Genomic DNA, 20435 nt, shown 5'->3' with positions numbered 1-20435 from the left:
TCAAAGTGCTAAACTGACTGTTGTCCCCTGCTGTTTCCTGTAGGACAACCTGTCAGTCTTTCTGAGGGGCTGCGAGGAGTTGGGCCTCAGGGGTTCCCAGCTGTTTGACCCCGGCGACTTGCAAGACACTTCCATACGAGCGAACTTCAAGTAAATACACTTCTGAACATGCGTCTGCCTTCATGTTCCTATGGAGGTCTCTTTTATTGCCATACCACACAATAATAACACACTTCTCTCTCATTAGGGACTCCGACTGCAACCGCAAACTAAAAAATGTGAGTTGTGTGGAACTCTCTTCTTTTTTTTTTTTTACTCTTGTGCTATCTTGAACGTTTATAAAATTACACCAAACGCTTCATCTTTGCCTCGCAGGTGCTGAACACAGTGTTCTGGTTGGGAAAGGCTGCCAGTGGCTATGCCTCCTACAGCGGCCCTACGCTCAACCTCAAGGAGTTTGAAGGGCTTCTAGCTCAGATGAAGGTGGTGAGTAAACTCATTGAGTGGGAAAGAGTAGGGAGGAGGAGGAGGAGAGCAGATAGTGGAGGCATTGAGGAGCGCCAGGGATAGATTTGTTAGTTCCTTCTGTCTTTGTTGGGGTGTCGGAGAGTCACGAGACAAGAGACAAACACACCACAACTTTTGAGTTTGGACAGATTGGCTCAATTCAAATAAGTTTTTATTAGGTTTCTTATGCAAAACAGTGAGACAACCGATGTATTGAATTTTAAGTGAGCTTCTTCATGCATTTTCCTCCTGTATAAAGCTTTTCCTATAACATCACGTTGTCTAATTGGCTTTGTGTGTGTAGGAGAGCGAGGAAGGAGGGGACAGTCCACAGAAGCGTTGCGTCAGAGACAGCGGCTACGACTGCTGGGACTCTGAGAGAAGCGAGTCTCTCTCTCCACCGCGACACACCCGAGACAACTCCCTAGACAGGTGGGAGACATCTTTCAGTGCACATGCACGCTGATATGTGGTTGCACACACACAAGGGCATTTAAGATCACTCATGAGAAGTTCAGCAAAACACAAAACCTGCATTCAAATAAATGTTCAATGTGCAAATTTAATTGCTATTTGTCAAACTTTAATATGCGTGTTCTGGTGTATTTTCTTTTTATTTCAGTCTGGATTCCTTTGGCTCCCGCTCACAGCACAGTCCTTCTCCTGACGTGGTAAATCGAGGAAACAGTGATGGTCAGTTGCGATAAATGTGTCTTTTTTTTAATTTTTGAGAAAGCCAGGCTAGCTACTAGTACTACTGCTTCTCCCTGCTTGTACTGTTTATGCTAAGCTAATATAGTCTCATTAAACACTAGAGTGGTATCAATTGTCTCTTTTTGCTCTAGGAAAGAAAGTGCACCTAAAAAAACTGTCGAACTACTCCTTTAAATACAAAACCACTCATCCAGAAAAAGACTGACTGCTGTACTCCAGCATGTTGGGGTTTTAACCTTCGTATAGTATGACAAGTCCGGCTGGCTGGACAACAGCTGAGTGTCTCAGATTGTGTGTGTGTGGTGCCCCAGATGCAGCAGCTGTTGGTCTAAGTAGCAATCACTAGAGATTTGGACCTGGGAAACGCAGGCTGAGGTCAACATCCTGCTTGTCATATGTCTGTGGGCTATCACAAGCATCCTGTTTATGTCTTTCATGTTGACAGTACAATATATGTGCAGCAGGGTGACAAGAAAAACACTATCCCAAAGCCAGGAATAGCCTCATTCCCTACGTTCCGTGCAGGTCACAGAGAAAGTGGGTTACTGCTTACCAAACAATATCCTACTATCCTAAATATTCTGCCAGCATCTCATAATATGTGGTATCTAAAATTGGCGTGCACTATTTCAGTCATAGGCTTGACAATACTGACATGAAACATGGAGATAAATTCTATTGATAAAACATTAAGCTAGTAGGTGACAACAACTGGAAACAGCATTTAGACGCCGCATTAATATATGATTTTTATCTGAAGACCTTGTCTGGATAATGGCATTTGATGCGTGGGTGTTTGCATTTATACCTGGTATTAATAATTGATATTTATGTTAATTCTACCTTTGTTATAAATGGTCAGTGTCACTAAGAAAATTAATTAGGTGATTTGTTAACAAACATGGGTCATTGTGGGAGGAAAAGTAGGGCTTTTTGTGAAGCACTTGTTAGCTTCTGCAGATTCTTCATTGAGCTGATAGGAGAAGGTTGAGTTAGGGTGATTGTGGTTATACTGTATGGATTTAACACCTAACCGAGGTCTGAATGGACTGCAAGCCAGTTCAGTTACATTTCTGATGAGAAATTTATGCTGTGTGTATTTACACCTTGTATTAACATGTGTTCTTTCCTATCCAGATATACTTTGATAACCATGTTAATGTAAGATGTAAATTGGATCCTGTATGCTTGCAGTGTTTTGCAGAAATTATTATACAAGGGCTAATTAAAAATAACCTTCTCACCTTCATCACTCTCTTCCCTGTTATGCTCCGTTGCTCTTTGTTGCCCAGGGCGAGGCAGCGACTCGGAGGCCGAAGCCAGCAGGAAGCCAGATGTGCGGAAGGACGACATGTTAGCCAGACGGACTGCCAGCGGTGAATCGAGAAGCTCCATCCCCTTCAACCAGTTCCTTCCTAACCGAACCAACGCCAGCTCCTACATCCCGGCTCCGCGACGAAAACCACATCCAGAAGAGGGAGAACAGCGGAGGTAATGAGCAACACATTAAACATCACTCACTCTAATTCAGATGATTTGTATTTGTGAAGCAAAATCAATTCTAAAGTGCTTCGGTGGAAACAAGGAACGAGGTAAAAACACAAACATGGATGCACAGACACACACACACATCCCTAATCTTTCCCTGCCATTACACACCATCCTTCAGTCACCCTCAAGCCCCTCCAGAGCAAAACAAAAAGACTGGACTGCACCACAAAACTCCCAAGACTGTCACTTGGGCACCTGAGAGCAATGGGGAAAAAGCAAAACAGGAAGAGGAGCCGGACACCCAGCAGGCGTTGGAGCAGAGGAAGCTGCAGAAGTTAGAGAAGGCAGGAATTAAAGTTCTTCCTGCTGCCGTTCGCTACAGCAGGTCAGAGAGGACAAGCATGAGAGCTGCTGCTTGTTTGCTCTCACTGACTAAAGTTGTGATGAGAAATTGGTTTGAGGTTTGTGCTCTATTCACACTGATGCTGTGGACTAACTTTTGGTTTGGTGAAGTTGTGTGGCTGCAGAAGTTGTGCTACTTCATGATGATGTTTACGTCAGAGTATACTGATTTGTCACTGATTGCTGGTGTTAAGAGAGAGAGAGGCATATAGGAGAGGTTGATTTAAACCATGTCAGTTGTGTCAGGATTAATTGGATGGGAATGCCGCCTGATTGAGTCTGCTTTCGAGTTTCGTGTCAGAAGTCCTTATTTTCAAAAGCACACAATGATACCTCTGTCTGCAATCTTGGACAAATCAACAGGATTTGCTATTAAGATTTTTACGCGCATGTCAGTCCAAAGTTGCACATTGCTGCTTTTGTTCAAAATGTGGATTTTTTTAATCCCCTCTGTAATGACCTTGCTATGCGTCCCGTCTCCAACCCCAGCCCTCCCATAGTGGAGGAAAAAGAAGTGCGGTCACCCTCCCCGAACATCATCCTTCGTCGTGATAATGACTTTTTGAGCTCTCAGAAATCTGCGTGGGATTCCGCCTCTGATGGCGAAGAGGAGGCCGAAGCACGGAAAGTTCCAGATGTTCGTAGAGATGACCTGGCGTCCAGACGAGCCCATCGTGGCCCCGTTGCTTCTAAGGTGCATCAGTTCATTCCTGCTCCTTTGTGTACCAACAAAGACCGCGAGCGCTGGGAGGGCATTAGACGAGCCTCGCAGCAGACACTGCAGGAGAAGGAGATCAGGTCAGCCATGTATGTTGGTGTTTTTATTCCTTTTCTTCTAACTCACGTCGAAATTTCCTTTCTCAGTTTCCTGCTTTGTCTTTCTTTGGTTGTTGTGGTCACGTATGGTTCGATGTGCTCACTTTTGATGGGTAACGTGTGCTGTGTAATACCGCCGTACTGGCTCTGTGATTGGACAGTGAGAAGGAAGCAGTCCCTGACATCATTACACGCAGAGACAACCCCTTCCTGAACTCTGCCCCTCGCCATGAGGAAGAGGAGAATGATGAGCATGAGGGAGAAGAGGGAAAGCTTGAGGTGATACCTAATAAGCAGAAGGACGACCTGGCTCGTAGGCGGGCTCAGAGCAGGCCCCTCCCTCACAGGGACGGACCAATGAGCTTTGTTTCTTCCTCCATGAGCCAGGCCGATATGCAGAAGTGGGAGAGACTCAAGATGACTGAACCAAGGTGCCCCAACACACACTCTCTGCTTCAGCACACATGCAGTACACCTGTTGTATGTCAAGTGTGTGGTTGGTCATGACTTTGTGTTTAAAAGCTGATGACAGAATGTGCAGTGTGTGTGTGTTTGGCATTGGCTTCTGGTCAGTTCTAGCCGAGCAGATCGTTGAAGACATAGGAGAGTCACTAGACCTTTCTGAAAAATGTTATCAGCAGTGACTTAAAAATCAGGAGGTTTATTATCTTATTTTGACTGGCAACTCGTTGAATCCTCATTAACCCCTTGACGCCTATTGTCATGAATTCGTATCATACCACTTTCATTCAGACTGCAGCTGAGATAGCATATCCATTCCCCCAATGCCGGTTTGTGCATATTCAATACGTACCTCGGAACCTTTTAAAGCACTGGTTTCTCGTAGGACTGGTCAGAGTGGGACCTAATTATTATATATCTGTGTATCTGTGTTCGATGTGTAATAGATAAATTAATAATCTCCACTTATTTTAGCATCGGCTGGAAAGCAAAAACGCACAAAAAAATGTTTTTTATTGAATTGTAAATACATTCAGGCGTCAAGGGGTTAAACTACTACAAAATACACTTTATTTGAAAAAAAAATGTCTCTCTGTCATCTATTTTACTACATTTTGCAAACGTTATTTTGTAAAATGAATGCAAGCTAGAACAGTGAATTTACTTAAAATACATAATTTTTGACAACACGCATCACTGACATCAAAGTCAACTTTATTGTGAATTCTGCCATATGTACAGGGTATAGACGAGATTGAAATGCCATTTCTCTCATCCAATGATTAGTATTCTCAAGCTTTTTCATCTTGGATGTGCCATTTTTGAGGGTGTATGCAAAATAGCTTGCTTGTTATATAATTAAAAGCAAGTATTCAATTATCCTGAGCCCAAGTTGTGCTGAAATTATAGCTGTAGATAAAATAATTAATATAAAAACAACAATTTAAAATTAATGGGGGTGTTGTGTGTGTAACATAGGTTTTGCAAAGAACAGTTTCGAGGCAAACTGTGAAGTTACCGGTTAAGATATAGTGCAGCATATAGTACCTTTAATTAGGTGGGATTTTGTTTTTTGTCTCCTTTTTTGTGCAGAATTTTTGTTACACAGATTTCATTTCTCTTGGAGGAAGTGAAGTGTGCTGTTTGTTGGCCAAATGGATGTTGCTAAATATTTTCCAAAGTGGTATCAATCTTCTCATCTATTTCTTGGCAACATAGCAAATAAGCTATTTCTCAAAATTTCAAACTGTTTAAATCATTTATTACATGATATTTGTTGACAGTTGGTCAGACAGCTTAAAGATGTATTTTTGGCTCTTTTTTGGCCAGTTGCTCTTTATCTAATAAATGATTTAGTAATCTAAAACAGCTGACCTCACAGTGCGAATAAAATGTACATGAAATAGATTTAACGTTACATCCTTTGAGTATCCTCCTTTAAGAATCTTTTAGTGTCAGATATTCAGTGTTTCTTTCTAAGCAGCTTTATATCTCCCTCGACTTCTCTGCTGTTCTCGGTCGCTCCCCATGTTCTCATCTGCTTGTTTGTTCTCCTCATTATTGCGCACTTCAGTCCTCTTCAGTCTTCTTTGACAGGCATTGAAACAGAGCAGGGAATTGGCCGGTGTGTATGAGACTCTGTGTGTGTGACCAAAAAAAGAGGCGACTGTTGGCCGTGAGCGCTGCTTCGGCTTTGTTTTCCTCTCTCTGTGCTGATGTCATTAGATAGGATAAAGAGTTTTTTGTGTTCCCGGAGGAGCAGCAGCAAGTAGGAAAATGTGGCTGCCTAGAGCAGATGAAATGCTCGGTGTGTATGCGTGAACATAAGTGTGTGTTCAAGTGATTCAAATACAAAATCCAATGCTTTGTCCTCTTCTGTCCATCCACACTTCCTGTCTGATTCAGCATTTCCACCTCATTCTTCTTTTGTCTTCACAGTCTGATCCTCTGTCTGTAGTTGCTCATGATTTTCTTTTCCACCCTGTTTCTTTTCCCCCTGCTGTTTTCCTGGCTGTTGTTGGTGTGGATGTTTGTAACCGTGTTTTGTCGGTGGGCCTGTCTTCATTTGTGAGACTGTATCTACAGTGAGGCTAGCCCGGCCCCTGTGTGTCAGGCTTGTCTGGAGAAAAATTATGGAAGTCCTTTCAGCAGATCAGCAAAGGCTGGACGAGGTCACAGCAAAGTTGTGACCTTTGGGGGCGTGACTGAGATCGAGCAGCCTATAGACACAGTCATATCAAGTGAAGGGGAGGAGACGGAGTTGCTAAGACGACTCCGTTCCAAGGCAACCGTAGCCATGCCTACCGTTGGCCTGGGCTCCCAGCTTTCAGAGCGGGAACGCAGGTATGGACGAGGCCAAATGCAAGACAACTTAGGCTGCACTGGCTCAAATCCAAGGTCGCCTGCATTAGTATGGACTGCACTGAGGAACACTAGGTCCTTTTCTGTTGCGTTGCTTATGAAGCTATTCGATTAAATTGCTTGTCAGTGTCATTTTGGGAAATGTTTTACATTGTAAACCCATTTGAATTAGTGCATTAGGTAGTTTGAACTTGCACTTCTCTGCATTGTACTGATTTGCTTGTAGTTTCAATAGGAAACAAAAGTACGCACTCACACACTTGCATGAACAAACTGCAACAAGCAAAGCTACCTAAATCTGCTTGGAATCTGATATTAGCTTGTTGCAGATATATTAGTATTAGCATAAATGTATGTGTGAATAACAAGAAATTCCTCTAGAGATGTTTCACGTCTGTTTTACATATTTGAAATCATTTTCCGAATACATACTTAATCAGAGACAAAAAAATTTCCTGTTCAAAAAATGTAATGATCAAAACATTTGTTTATGTTAAAAAAATTAATGTCATCTAATATATTGTTTGCATGATTTATGAACTTTAAAATATCAGCTTCATTAGGGTTTTCAGGGCGCCAACAATGAACACGTGGCGTCCCTGGTTCTCTGCTAATTTCCTGTCCTTTCCATACTGGCAGCTATCAAATAAAGCATAAAATACCCCCCAAATATATTTTTTAAACCCCGTCTTAGATATAGGCCTCAAAATTGTGATTGGGCTTTGGTGTTAGGCTATAATAAAGGAATCATTCTTAGATTTTAGTAATGATTAGTTAAATCTTTCTACCCCCGAGATAATTAACAACCAGTTTGTGTACATTATGTCTATACATTACAGTTGTGTGGTTTTTTTTTTTGGAATTTATTCCTCTTTACACTCTGTATTCTATACCCCTCTGCTTGTTTGCATGTTCATGCCTGGAGTTTACAACTATAGTTGCAGTCATGAGTATAGAGTATCCATATTTGTTGCTGTGGTTTGAGCATTTTACAATACTCTAAAAGCCAGATAGACGGAGCTGACTCCAGTCAAGCTACCCCTGCCTCTGCTGACCTCCCACCCTGGACCCCTGAGGCCACTCCAGCAGAGCTAGATGCTCGTCTGGCTCAATATGAACGGAGGACAGAGGAAGATGAAGAGGAGGAAGAGGAGAGAATCCCAGATCTTCAGAAAGACGACATGATGGCAAGGAGGACAGGAGTTTTCCATAAACAAAGCACCTCTACAGCAACTTACAACCGTTTTCTGCCTATGCCCGCCTCCAGGCGCTGCACACGAGGGGAGGGCGCCACAGACGCTGCTCCAAGAAACAAAAAGCAAGTCCAGGCAGACAGGAGCGTGAAAGTGAACGACAGGTGGGCTGAGATTTGATTTGGACTGCATCTAACAGCGTGCAGAGGCCACTAACAAGCTCGGTGTTGTTTGCATCTTCAACAAAATTTTCCAACTTGATGTTTAGTTATTTCAATCACAGGACTTTCTGTCACAGAGTGGAACAACAGCAACCCAGGGTTCCCATGGAAACACCTCAGCAGCAGCCAGAGACAGCAGTGATCCGGGCAGCGTCTCATGGCGAACATGAATATGACAATAATGAGGATGAGTATGATGAAAATGAACCTGTGCCTGACTTGGAGAAGGATGACATGATGGCACGAAGAACCGGATCATTCCAAAAAGCAAGTGCAGCCAAAGCAAATCAGTTCTTGCCTGTACCTGGATCAGTCAAATATACCATCAGCCCAGTGTCTGCAATGAAGCAGCTCCACAGCAGGCCTAAATTCCCAGTGAAGATGGACAGCGAAAGGTATTTACTGTGTTTGAATGAAGAACGGGTTGTGGTGTTGGTGAACTATTAGAATATTACACTAGCAAAGCTGAAGGTTTAACCAGCTTTGCTTTAGTTGACTTGAAATACTAACATCAGCGGGTTTCTGTTTGGATTTGGAGGTGATCCTGACTTGACTGTGCTGTTGTTGTGGTTCTGTATTTGCATGTGTGATGACCTGCATCTGGATGCCTGATGTGGATTCATTAGTTTGAAAGGGCTCAGATTTGCTGTTGTGGTGGATTTCTTGCAGCTCTGTTTCTCACATGGCTTGGCTCGGTTTGTGCTTCGTTTGGACTAATCTGGTATTTTGTTTTGTTGGTGACGTCTGACTTTGGCTTTGTTTGGTATGACTTTGGCTGGTTTGGCTCCAGTTGTGTGTCTGTGTAAATCACAACAAGGCTTAAAGTGCTGCCGTTCCACTCTGTTTAAATATGCTGAAAGGGTCGGGTCACCCAGATTACATAAAAGATAATCCCTGAACAGGTCTCTAAGTTTATGATCACCTTGTGCATTTCATGGAAAAATACTATGTAATATGGTACTAATTTTAAGGACAAGAAAACATCTCTTTGAACTCTGTTTTAACCAAAGTATAATATTAATACCCTTGACTATGAATTGAATTGCCTGAAGACAAATTTCACATTTTTGCACATCGAATTAATGTCTTGAGTAAAAGAATGTAGGTCACACAGTCTAACAACCGAGCTCTGTCTCTGCTTTTCTTATAACTAATATCAAATAACTAGCTATTTCCAAGAAAACCCCAAGGAAATTATTTGAAAAGGATTTTATATCCATATTTTAATGTTTGGTAGAGTCTAAATAACTATGAGCGGGACAAAGAAGAAAAAAATTATTTGTCAACTAGTCTGATAATCGGTTAAAGCAGATATACTGCATCGTTTTATCATACCAGTGTATGAAATGACAAAGTGAAAACAGTGCGACCGCATGAAAGAGGCTAAATGTAATGATGAAGCTGCACAGAAATATCAACTAAATCTGCAGCTTTAATCAGCTCAGGGCTTCATAGTGAGTTTTAAGTCTTTCTTCAGTGGTCAAGCCTGCAACTTTGAATAATTTTATGCTATTTGCTCTGCACTAAACAGCAGAAAGCCACAGTTTAGTAAGTTGCTGTTGAACATAATGGGGCATTGAGCAGCTTAAGAGACATATGCTTCCCCAGGAGACCAAAATAGAGCTAGAAGTGCCTGAACCCTGGACTTAACAGGAGGAGAAACTCAACTCCGCTGAACGATTATGTTGCTCAGATTCTCCAGTAGTTTGTTTTGCACTTATCCTGTAAGAGCCAGACTTTGTCATAGTTTTTGATCAGTAGGGACTAATTCCATTTCAAGGACACTGCGGCAATAATGCTTCTTCTGGAAGAAGCTTTCTAAATTTTCTTTACTGCAGTGGAGCAGAGGCAGAAATCTCAGAGTCACTGCTGATATGTCAGAACCCCAGCTGTTAAAAACCCAACCAATCTGCATAACTACATACCATGAGATATACTTAAGCAAATATATGTTTAAAATTGGGTGAACCGACTCTTTCAGCCCTTTCTGGTTTCTCCCTACTCATCTCAGAGCAGGTTAGAAGCTTCAGAAGCGATCTTGTGTAACTGATTTACCCTTCGAGCGTGTTTTCCTGTTAATCTTGGATCGTTGTTTCAGCGGCATTGTTGCTGTGGCGGCAGAACCTCAGACCTCAGACCTGCCATCCAAACCCCCAACCAGCCCTACATGTGCATGGCTGAGGGGGAGGCAGGAGGAGGAGGAAGAGCAAGAAAAGGATGACATGAAGATCCCTAGCACCACTGACACAGTTGTGGGTGAACCTGTTTCCTTCCCTTCACTCGTGTGTCCACCCAGTCCTCCTCCTCCTCCTCCTCCTCCTGCTGCTGTTGCTGCTGCTGCTGCTGCTGCTGCTCAGATCTGTAGAGTCGAGGCAGAGCTGGAGAAGCAGGAAGTTGAAGAGAAAGTCGAGGTGGAAGAGAAGAAGATGGATGTGAATGAGAAACCACAAAAGAAACCCTTCTGGCTGGAGGATGATGAGCTTCCTCCAATAATGTGAGATACTTCCACTCTCAGACTTGATGAATAGGACAGTAGCTCTTTCATGCAACCAGTCTGCATTTATTTCACTCATTTTTTGCTCACATCTCTGAATGGAAATGAAAAACATTTATCTCTTTTAGCGTCTTTGGTTACAGCGATGTCTCATGTTAAATCGATGCCTTTAGGAAGTCCTGCAGAACATCCAGTCACACAACCTTCACATGCTCTTTCCTCTCATTCACTTAATTCTGTTGTTGTTTTAGGATGAGCCGACGAGTTGCTTTTATGTCTGAGGACACTGAGTAAGTGTTTAAGCGTGAATCTGGATGGACTTATGCATGATAGTAACATACACACACTGTGCATGTCACATTTCAAGCAGTACAATCCAAAATTATGCTGGCACTGTATAATCACACATACAGAATAACTTTGTTCTCATCGCTGTGCTTTATAATATTATCACTAACATCAAGCTTTTTATTATCATCTTTTGGTTTTGAATTTTATTTTTACTGTAATTCTGATTTGTTTGTTTACAAGTAGCTGGTCATTAAAATACACACTAATGCAGACTTCTCAACTAAAACCACCTTATTAAGTTAAGTTCATTTGTTTAGCTTGCCAAAATAATTTTATTATTTTTTACTCAGTTGCTTGTTTAAGTGCTTTGTGATTAGTTTATGTAAACAGTAACATGTTTTTGTTACTGTGTGGAGATGTGAGGCAACACGTACACAATTAATACAAATCCACCACATATGGAAAAGAAAAATACAAGTGATTAATATGAGTTTTGGTTGACTGTTACTGGTTGTGTATGTCTTGCTGTATATCTCATTGCAATTGCTGTTATTTTCAGAAAAAGTTTGTTTCCTTTATGATCATGAAGTATGTATTATTTTGAAATAATAATAATATTTTTATATTTATAAATTCTGTGATAAACACTAATGTGATTGATGCAAATAATATATTAAATGTGCTGTTTTTCAGAGCCAGAGAACTGAAAAAAGCAACTATTGGTAGTTTTTTGATGATTTGTACAAAGTTATACTATCTTTTCTGTGTGTAGGAGCGTGAGTATGAGTGACATGCTGAACGAGGAAGAGGTGGGACATTTACCGCCACTGAGCCAATCGCGATATGAACGAATGCACGAGCAATACCACAACTTTCAGGAGGACGAGGACCACTGGCAAGACGTAAGGGACCTGTAGTGTAAAGATAGATTAGCACAACTTTTAGGGTTCATTTAAAGAAATGTGGGGAAATTGTACATTCAAATAATATCCATGTCCTGAATTAACGCTGTAAACGTGTGACAGGACTTGGCTCGCTGGAAGAATCGCCGCCGCAGCGCATCACAGGAGCTCATCAAAAAGGAGGAGGAGAGGAAGAAGCTGGAGAAAAGGCTGAAGGAGGAGGGAGGTGATAAGAGAAAAAGCATCAAGACGTACAAAGAGATCGTTGAGGAAAAGTAAGAATGATACTGATTCCATAACATGAGGCTTATTTGAAACTTATTTGAATTAGTCTAAAGACAATATGAGAATCGCTGCTTACACACCAGATGCTTTATGTCTCTCTTCTTGTTCTTCCTTTACAGGGAGCGCAGAGAAGCAGAGTTGTGTGAAGCCTACAGAAGTGCAGCGACGTCAGAGGAGGCGGCTTTGGTTTTACAGCGTTACGCTCTCCGCTTCACCATCAGCGACGCAACACTGGACAGCCTAAAACTGCCCAGATCAAAACCCAAACAGGACTTAATTCAAGTGGACAAGGAGCACAAACCAACATCACATGTTAATAACTCTGAGATGTCAGAGCCTCTGCACAGACCAGAATCAACCATTACAGTGAACCAGAAGCACACAGAACCTGAGGAGATGGAGACAACTAACAAAGAAGAGAAAACAGCTGCCACCATCATCTCCACCAGCTCTCCGGCGCCTAGCAGTCCCGTCTCCACAGTCACAAACTCACAAAATGTGCCACCTCAATCACTACAACTTTGCAAACCACAGATACAAATGACAGAGTCTCCGTCTACACATCAGAACCAGATTACAGGAGATGCTCAGCCTCAGACCAAACAAACCTCCCCTCAGGCTGCTCAAGTGCAGCCTGCACACACAGTCCCCTCCCCTCCATCTGTCTCCTCCAGACCTGTCCCCCTGCTGGCTGCCAAACCCTACTGCCAGCCCAGGAGCACACAGTCTGGACACAAACCAGTCAAAGTAAGGGTTCAATATCTGCCAGTCAGACCAGTCAGCATCATCTGATAGCTCACTGTTCCACCTCATTGCTGGTACTCATGTTTCACCATTTTTATTTACTTCTTTACATCACACAAAGTCATTGAAACAGGGAGTTTGGATGGATGGATGGATGGATGGATGGATGGATGGATGGATGGATGGATGGATGGATGGATGGATGGATGGATTGACAGACAGACAGACAGACAGACAGACAGACAGACACACACACAGAGGAATAATGTACAAAAGAGCAAACAACTGGCATGCAAATTGTGCTAGTTGCAGAAATAGCAATAATGTGCCTAAAATGCTGGTATTTGCAGAAATGTGCAAAAAATCTAAATATTTACAACAAGATGCAGATTGGTGGTATTTGCAATGGAATGGAGTATTTCATATGAAATGTCTGATTTACTTCCCCGGTATATGTTGAATTAATACAAATATCTATACTCTTGTCACTGCTAATTTTATTTGTCTGTATTCTATAATTGGTGTATCAGATGTAATCTTGTGGATAAATAAACTGAACCTTAAACTCTGAACCAAAAACAGGTAATTCTAAACAATAATGAACCAATGGGGAAGTTTTAAAGCAGTTTTTAAAGATATTTGTTTTAGAATAATTTAAAAATGACCAACAAGTACAACAGAAAGTAAATAACTAGCACCTGAGACTATGTATTTTTGCAGGAGCTACAACTAATCTTTTAAATATATGTTCAGCTTGGCATAACTGTGTTTATCACATCTTCAGATGTACACACATATAATCTCATCAGGCTCCATCTTCTTGTCATCTTGATTTTTTTCATATGAATAACACTTTACCTATTTGTCATTTATTTATCTATGTATAGACAACTATTTAAGGATTTTTACTACTCAGTAATGTTGCTGTATTTGTCAACAACTGTAATTACTGCTGTGGACATGAATCAGCAACAACACAGGAGAAATTATACAAATATTGTTTGTGTTATCATAAGAATCCTTACATTTGCTTGTTCCAGCATTATAGTCTGTTGTACACCATTTATTAAATGTGAGTATGCTTCTATACTGTCGGTGTCCCACTCAGATGGACGGGTTGGTGCGAGTGAATGGAGACGCAACGGAGGATTTAACTGCTTCCATCCCACCTACCTCCCCTCCGCAGTCACCACAGGAGATCAAAGATGTTCCCCCCAAACAGACAGAGAAAGATGTTCCGCCTGAGGAGGCTGGAAAAAGTCCAGAGCCAACAGAGCAGCCGCGACCTCCAAAGGCAGGAAAATCGACCTCGTCTTCAGCTTCGGCCATCAGTTCCCTGATTGGAGGCCGAAACTGCATCATCACAACAACCATTGTGACAGAACTCACACAGACTGTTGTGGAGCCACTTCAGCCAGAACCCCAAAGCAACGGAAAGGTAATACTGCAAGTCCCATGTGTCTATCCCATTTAACCAAACTAAGCTCTTTAGATTCCTATTTTTTTGTGTGTTCGTTTGTTCAATATGTTTTCTACTTTCCAGACAGACACGTGTGCAAGTTCTTATCTATAAAAGCCACTTGGAGTGTAGCTCGAGAGAAAGTAATTAATCAGAATCTGCTGTCTAAATGTCTTTGTCAAAGTTGCGTTATGTCTGCATGGAAAAATAGCAAGGAAAGTTTTCAAGAAATGTTTGTGCAAAACCCTGACTACTGACACATAAGAGTTAGCTTAGAATCAGTTCATTCTCACCATAAACCGTACACAAACATGAACGACATCTGATGGATAATGAGTTAAAAGTCAATCAAAAATAATAGTTACTTATGTGCATTCAGTACTGTTGTCACTTTGACATGGCTTTTGCCAAACCCTTGGTCATCTGCATGTTTAACCCTCCTGTTTTTTAAAAAATACTGACACATTTTTATACAAAACAATCTTGGTCCTGCTGTGTATTCTGCCACAGTAAAGGACATGAGCCTGACCTGAAACTATCTCCAGTGTCTTCCCTGTGGATCACTAATGTAAAACAAGTTTCTGGTTTCTACTGGCTCATTTTAATAAGCATTTACATGAACTAAACCCGGTGGCTGCCTGTAGTGTAAAGAAAAACACATCAAAAGCATTTAAAAAGTCAGCCGAATGACCAAGAAGTGTTAAAATATTTTTACGTTTTCACTAAATAGACACTGAAAAGCACCTGTATGAGCCATTAAATATTTTAGGCAATTTATAAACAGAACAAGTATAAATCCAATTTTCTATCCAATTGGTTTACAGTTATTATTTTATTAATAAAATTGAGTATTTACCCTTCAGGTTGGGACAAGCGAGTTGTGTGGGAGTCCATTGGAGGAAAAGAATACTCATCCAGCAGCATCAGCCAACAGCATGCAGGACTATTGTCCCACTGTCACGGGTAAAACTGCTCTCTTTTCAGTCACTCATACAAAGAGGTGTCATTTACAGCATTATGTCTCCCTATTTTGGGTCTTTTCTTTCTGCAGTTGTAATTATTTTCTGTGTGTCTCTGTCCTGTTCAACAGAAGGACTTGAGGAAGGCAGTGTGAGCGTGAGTATCTCGAAACAGCTGCAGCTCGTTCTTTCTGTTTCTCCTTCATTCTTAAATTTGACCCTGTCCTGACCCTTCGTCCCCAGTGGTCGCTGTAGTGCCTGTAGTCAGACTTGTCCTCTCACCTTTCCTCTCTTTCTGTCCTTTTGGCCCGTATATGTGTGTGTGTGTGTGTGTGATTGTTGTCCGGGTCTGGGTAGATTGAGACCCCCATGTTGAACTTGGCTAAACGTGTTAATCACTGGGTCTGGGACCCCAATGAGGAGCGTAAACGCTTGGAAAGGTGGCAACAGGAGCAGGAGCGTGTCCTCCAGGTACTGTAGTGTGATGGTGTGTACGTGCATGGAGAACAGACGGCACATGCTGCGCCGGATGTGCTTATATACTTGTTTTATGTGTGTGCCATGCATGCGTTTTTGTGCATACAGCATTTAAGACCGACAGTGTTTCTCTTCAGGAGCAGTATGAAAAAGAACAGGAGAAGCTGAAGAAGGAATGGGAGAAAGCTCAGCTCGAGGTGCAGGAGGAGGAAAGGAAACACAATGAAGAGGTACAAACACCCAGACAGACTAAAAATAAAACACATCATGTTCTGGTTTTATTTTTCTGTAGTTTGTTATCTCTGTGCTTCGTCCAGGAGAGACGGATTCTGGAGGAGACTGTCACACCACTTAATCCCACCGGCTTGTTGAACCAGCAGTCAGGACAGACAGCGATGCCTTCGTCAGCCCCACAAAACAACGACACCGGGGGAAGAAATGTTGCCCCGCAGCACAACGGCCAAAGAATCTCCACAGGGAACGAGGATCAGCACGCATCCAAGCTGCATTTTTTCCAGGGTGAGCATGCAGAAGAAAAGCTCAGTCAGTTTGGATTCCATGTGTTCCTCAGAGTTTATGAGACAAAATTTTATTTTATTCTGTGTTTTTGTAGATTCTGCCTTTGATGGTGAACCGTCAAAGAAACAGGAACTTTGGAAAACAGCCTCTCTAGACCGCAACCCTCAGCTGAACCAGGCACAGATTGTTAAAAGGTAACCAGGATGCGTTTTACGTGCATTTATCTCTGTGTTAAAGGCCACATTATTATGGCGAACAAATGACTGGAAGTACTGCATGAATATGTTTTATGTCCGGTTTAAAGATTACAAACAAGATCATAATTTCTGAACTGCTCATTCAAGTCAAAAAAGGTTTGAAGCAGAGTAGAGAGAACTTTACCTGATGCCAAGATGCTTGGAGAAGAAAAAAATCTTAACACATCAAACACCAACACCACAGCGTTGTTATGAGAACAGTGCAGTTCAGCTTGTGGCGTTTTAATCTGAGCATCAAAAAATACATGACAAGCTACGTTTTAACTGGAAGATTCAAGATTCAAGACCTTTATTGTCATTCTACAGCTGTAGACAACAATACACCAAAAATATGGTGTTACTCCCTGAGTTACAATAGAATGAAAGATAAAATAGAATAGAATAAAATAAATAATAAAATACACGCTATAAGAACATGGGAGGAAAGCAAAACTAAAAGAATTACACCTTATGTGCACATACATATCAGGTAAATATGTTTTACATTTTTTTTATATATATATATATATATATAGATAGATAGATAGATAGATAGATAGATAGATAGATAGATATAGATATAGATATAGATATAGATATAGATATACATATACATATACATATATATAAATAAATGTATACATCTGTGTGTATTTATTTTCTATTTTGTTTTTCTTTTTTGTACCTCAGATCTGGATCCCATGATGCTGTCATAAGTAAACAGCAGTCCTCACCTTCAGCGCCTCAACCTCCCTCTCCCACCAGGTAATGTTGTCAGCACACACACTGTATACACAAATAAATAAAACCGGCTCTGTGTTTTTTGAAGATTGGTGATCTTGGCACAGTCGCTACAGAGGCCACCTGGTGCTGCTATGACTAAAATGAATGAGCATTTGTTGTGCTTCATTTCTGTCTCATGACGTTTGGCAGAGAAAACTTTTGGAAAAGATTCAAGAAAATCAGTGTTTACTGACTTATTGTTATATGTTTTGTTTTTTTTTACTGTCTAGTTTACTGTTTTGATGAAAGTAAAAATGTCAGTTGGCCTGGTAATTACAGATAAGGAGACTTATTCTATTTCAAAATCCCTCCACATGTTTCTTATTCATACAGCTCAAGGTTGTTCAAACCTCACAGTTTTTGCAGATGCAACTGATGAATTTTTTTCTGGTGTCATTTTATAATAAAATAGCCCAGGCCTGGAGGGGTTAATTTCCCTCCTACTGTCTCTGTCTGTGTAGGTGTGTTAGTGGAAAGAGACTCTGTTCTGGTTGTTCTCAACCTCTGGGAAAAGGAGCTGCTATGATCATTGATACGCTGGGACTGTTTTTCCACATACAGTGCTTCAAGGTATTGTTTTATTCTAGTCCACATACACACATTGATTAAGATACTTTATACAGAAGCAACATTTGTATTCTGAAGTGCAAAAGACCTTTTTTGCTGCAATTTGTGTTGCCATTGCAGGGAAAGCACAGAAATAAAATAAGACCCTTAATAATGTTTGAAGTCCATTAACTGACATATCAGTCAGCAATTACTCTGAAATGGGTCCAGATCTATTATGTTCAGATCTATTATGTACATCATGACTATTTCAAGATAAGATAGTTGGTACGCCGCTGGAGTGAAAAGCAAAATAATGTATTTTTGATAATTGTCATATTCAGTGTTTATTAGATTTAGCTTTTTCTGATGTTGTCTAAAACAGACCCTGGTATGTGTGATGTTGTTTACTGCATGTCTGTCCTCAGTGTGGGGTGTGTAAGGGGCAGCTGGGTGACGCCACTGCAGGGACTGATGTAAGGATTCGCAATGGACTGCTGAGCTGCCATGAGTGCTACATTGCATCTCGGGGTGAGAACACATGCACAAAGAAGCACACAAACTGTTGCACAAATCTGATCTTACACTAAGTGTAAGAACCAGCCATTAGGTTTGTCCCACGTATATGAATTTTATATAAACCTAAATCGTTCTATTAGGATTTGTTTATTAAAGTCAAGAGCTGTGAGTCGTTTAGGAGGAATAAAAGACAAATACAGAACAACTACTACTATCTAATAAGAACAGCGACGATCAGCTCTTTGTGTGGGAGGACTGCAAAGTAGGAGGCATGTATGATACAAAGAAAATGCTTATGGGTAAACACAAGAAACAGCGTTTTCTGGGGATTCTTTTTTCATCATTTAAAAAGAGTAATGTAGTTTCTCATATTTACAAATACTAATGGTTTTTGAGAACCTAAACCTGATTTTGGGTACAGTTTTTCCGGTCTCCTGTCTAAATAAATCAATTTCTGATTCGATTTTATAGGAATAATGTGATTCAGTGATACACACAGATAGTGGTGAAAAGAAAACTGAACTGTAAGTAAAACAGAACTGAAGAAAGATTGGAATGGTACCTGTTTTTGGCACTTCAATGCCAACCTGCATTAATTGCTGCAGAAAGTAAACCTAATTTAAAGACATTCCTATTTGACACTGTCTGCCTTGTCTGAACAACTAGAGGAAACTTTTTCCTTCTTTCAGACTCTGCTAAAACTCTTCTTTTGAAGTTTATACTGACCGTAGTCTTCATCTGGATCTGGCTCTGCTCTACTTCACAGAAGCCCCTCACTCCATTATTCTGCACCCAAAACCCATCCATCCATCCATCCATCATCTATACACCGCTTGATCCTCATTAGGGTCGCGGGGGGGCTGGAGTCTATCCCAGCTGACTCAGGTGAAGGCAGGGGACACCCTAGACAGGTCACCAGTCTGTCACAGGGCTACATACAGAGACAAACAATCACTCTCACATTCACACCTACGGACAATTTAGAGTAATCAATTAACCTCAGCATATTTTTGGACTGTGGGAGGAAGCCGGAGTACCTGGAGAAAACCCACGCATGCACAGGGAGAACATGCAAACTCCATGCAGAAAGATCCCGGGAAAGCCGGGACGCGAACCAGGGATCTTCTAGCTGCAAGGAGAAAGTGCTAACCACTCGAAAATGTTCATTATGTCTTCTTGTTAGTACATTAGTTTGCAGTTCTTTTGTTCAGACATAGAATGATTAGATAGATATTGATTACCTTTCTTGACAGTTTCGGTGAAAGCTCTTCAGAAGCGTCTCACTGACAGCATGTGACGTCTCAGCCGTCAGGTTTTGACAGCTGGCATTTGCGGCCCAGTAGAGTTGCCCGATTTGCCAACCACACCCACGCCGTAATGGCATGTCACGGTGAGCCCAACGGACCTGAAGCCTCCCTCGTCCCTGTTCATGGCCCTCTCCGCCCGCCTCCTCATCTCCATAGCATGCTCTCCCACACCTGGGACACCATACTCCAGAGGAAATAGGACAGCGGGGGATGCAGCATGCCTGGTGGGGTGGTCAGGTCCGTTGGGCTCACCATGACATGCCATTACGGCGTGGGTGTGGTTGGCCCGGCAAATTTGGCAACTCTACTGGGCCGCAAATGCCGGCTGTCAAAACCTGCCGGCTGACACGTCACATGCTGTCAGTGAGACGCTTCTGAGGAAGGCGAGAGTGTTCGCTGAAACTGTCAAGAAAGGTAATCAACATCTATCTAATCATTCTATGTCTGAACAAGAAAACTCAAAACTAACGAAAGTGCTAACCACCACGTCACTGTGCAGACTGCACCAAAAACCCCAAATCAGAAAACCAATTGATGTTCATAATTTCACAGTTCAGGCTTAAAAAAAGGGAGATCAGATGGAGATGTGTATCATATTTTAGAGTATCTTTAGTTGTCTAGTAGTAGTAGTAGTTGTGGTACTAGCAGTAGTTGTTGTTGTAGTAGTCCTTACACCTTTTTCTAATCTAAACCTATTTCTTGCATTGACATCAACTCATTTCTGTCTTTATTTCAAGTGTCAAACAA

At 41.5% G+C, this 20435-nt stretch overlaps 1 protein-coding gene across 9 annotated transcripts in view; it reads left to right on the top strand.

The window, feature by feature from the left end:
- LOC111583011 (LIM and calponin homology domains-containing protein 1-like) overlaps window positions 1-20435 on the top strand; it is a 31991-nt gene that overhangs the window by 10082 nt on the left and 1474 nt on the right. Inside the window, exons 4-31 of one of the 9 annotated variants that reach the window (XM_055009733.1) lie at window positions 44-150; window positions 248-278; window positions 376-486; window positions 812-939; window positions 1130-1200; window positions 2514-2712; window positions 2891-3097; window positions 3604-3921; window positions 4092-4361; window positions 6478-6735; window positions 7760-8110; window positions 8230-8562; window positions 10266-10661; window positions 10913-10951; window positions 11725-11854; window positions 11978-12129; window positions 12259-12886; window positions 13992-14321; window positions 15206-15305; window positions 15433-15458; window positions 15659-15772; window positions 15916-16008; window positions 16096-16297; window positions 16392-16491; window positions 17224-17298; window positions 17778-17886; window positions 18291-18393; window positions 19148-19266. In XM_055009733.1, coding sequence (XP_054865708.1) covers window positions 44-150; window positions 248-278; window positions 376-486; window positions 812-939; window positions 1130-1200; window positions 2514-2712; window positions 2891-3097; window positions 3604-3921; window positions 4092-4361; window positions 6478-6735; window positions 7760-8110; window positions 8230-8562; window positions 10266-10661; window positions 10913-10951; window positions 11725-11854; window positions 11978-12129; window positions 12259-12886; window positions 13992-14321; window positions 15206-15305; window positions 15433-15458; window positions 15659-15772; window positions 15916-16008; window positions 16096-16297; window positions 16392-16491; window positions 17224-17298; window positions 17778-17886; window positions 18291-18393; window positions 19148-19218 — 5052 coding nt within the window. In that variant the 3' untranslated portion in view covers window positions 19219-19266. Of the gene's footprint in view, window positions 1-43; window positions 151-247; window positions 279-375; window positions 487-811; window positions 940-1129; window positions 1201-2513; window positions 2713-2890; window positions 3098-3603; window positions 3922-4091; window positions 4362-6477; window positions 6736-7759; window positions 8111-8229; window positions 8563-10265; window positions 10662-10912; window positions 10952-11724; window positions 11855-11977; window positions 12130-12258; window positions 12887-13991; window positions 14322-15205; window positions 15306-15432; window positions 15459-15658; window positions 15773-15915; window positions 16009-16070; window positions 16298-16391; window positions 16492-17223; window positions 17299-17777; window positions 17887-18290; window positions 18394-19147; window positions 19267-20435 lie in introns of those variants that run through there. The other 8 variants (XM_055009734.1, XM_055009735.1, XM_055009736.1 and 5 more) reach the window with 8 other exon arrangements.

This window comes from Amphiprion ocellaris, chromosome 4 (genome assembly GCF_022539595.1).
Source record: "Amphiprion ocellaris isolate individual 3 ecotype Okinawa chromosome 4, ASM2253959v1, whole genome shotgun sequence".
Lineage (NCBI taxonomy): Eukaryota > Metazoa > Chordata > Actinopteri > Pomacentridae > Amphiprion > Amphiprion ocellaris.
The sequence above is the reverse complement of the archived record's forward strand: the minus strand, read 5'-3'. Positions and strand labels throughout refer to the sequence as shown.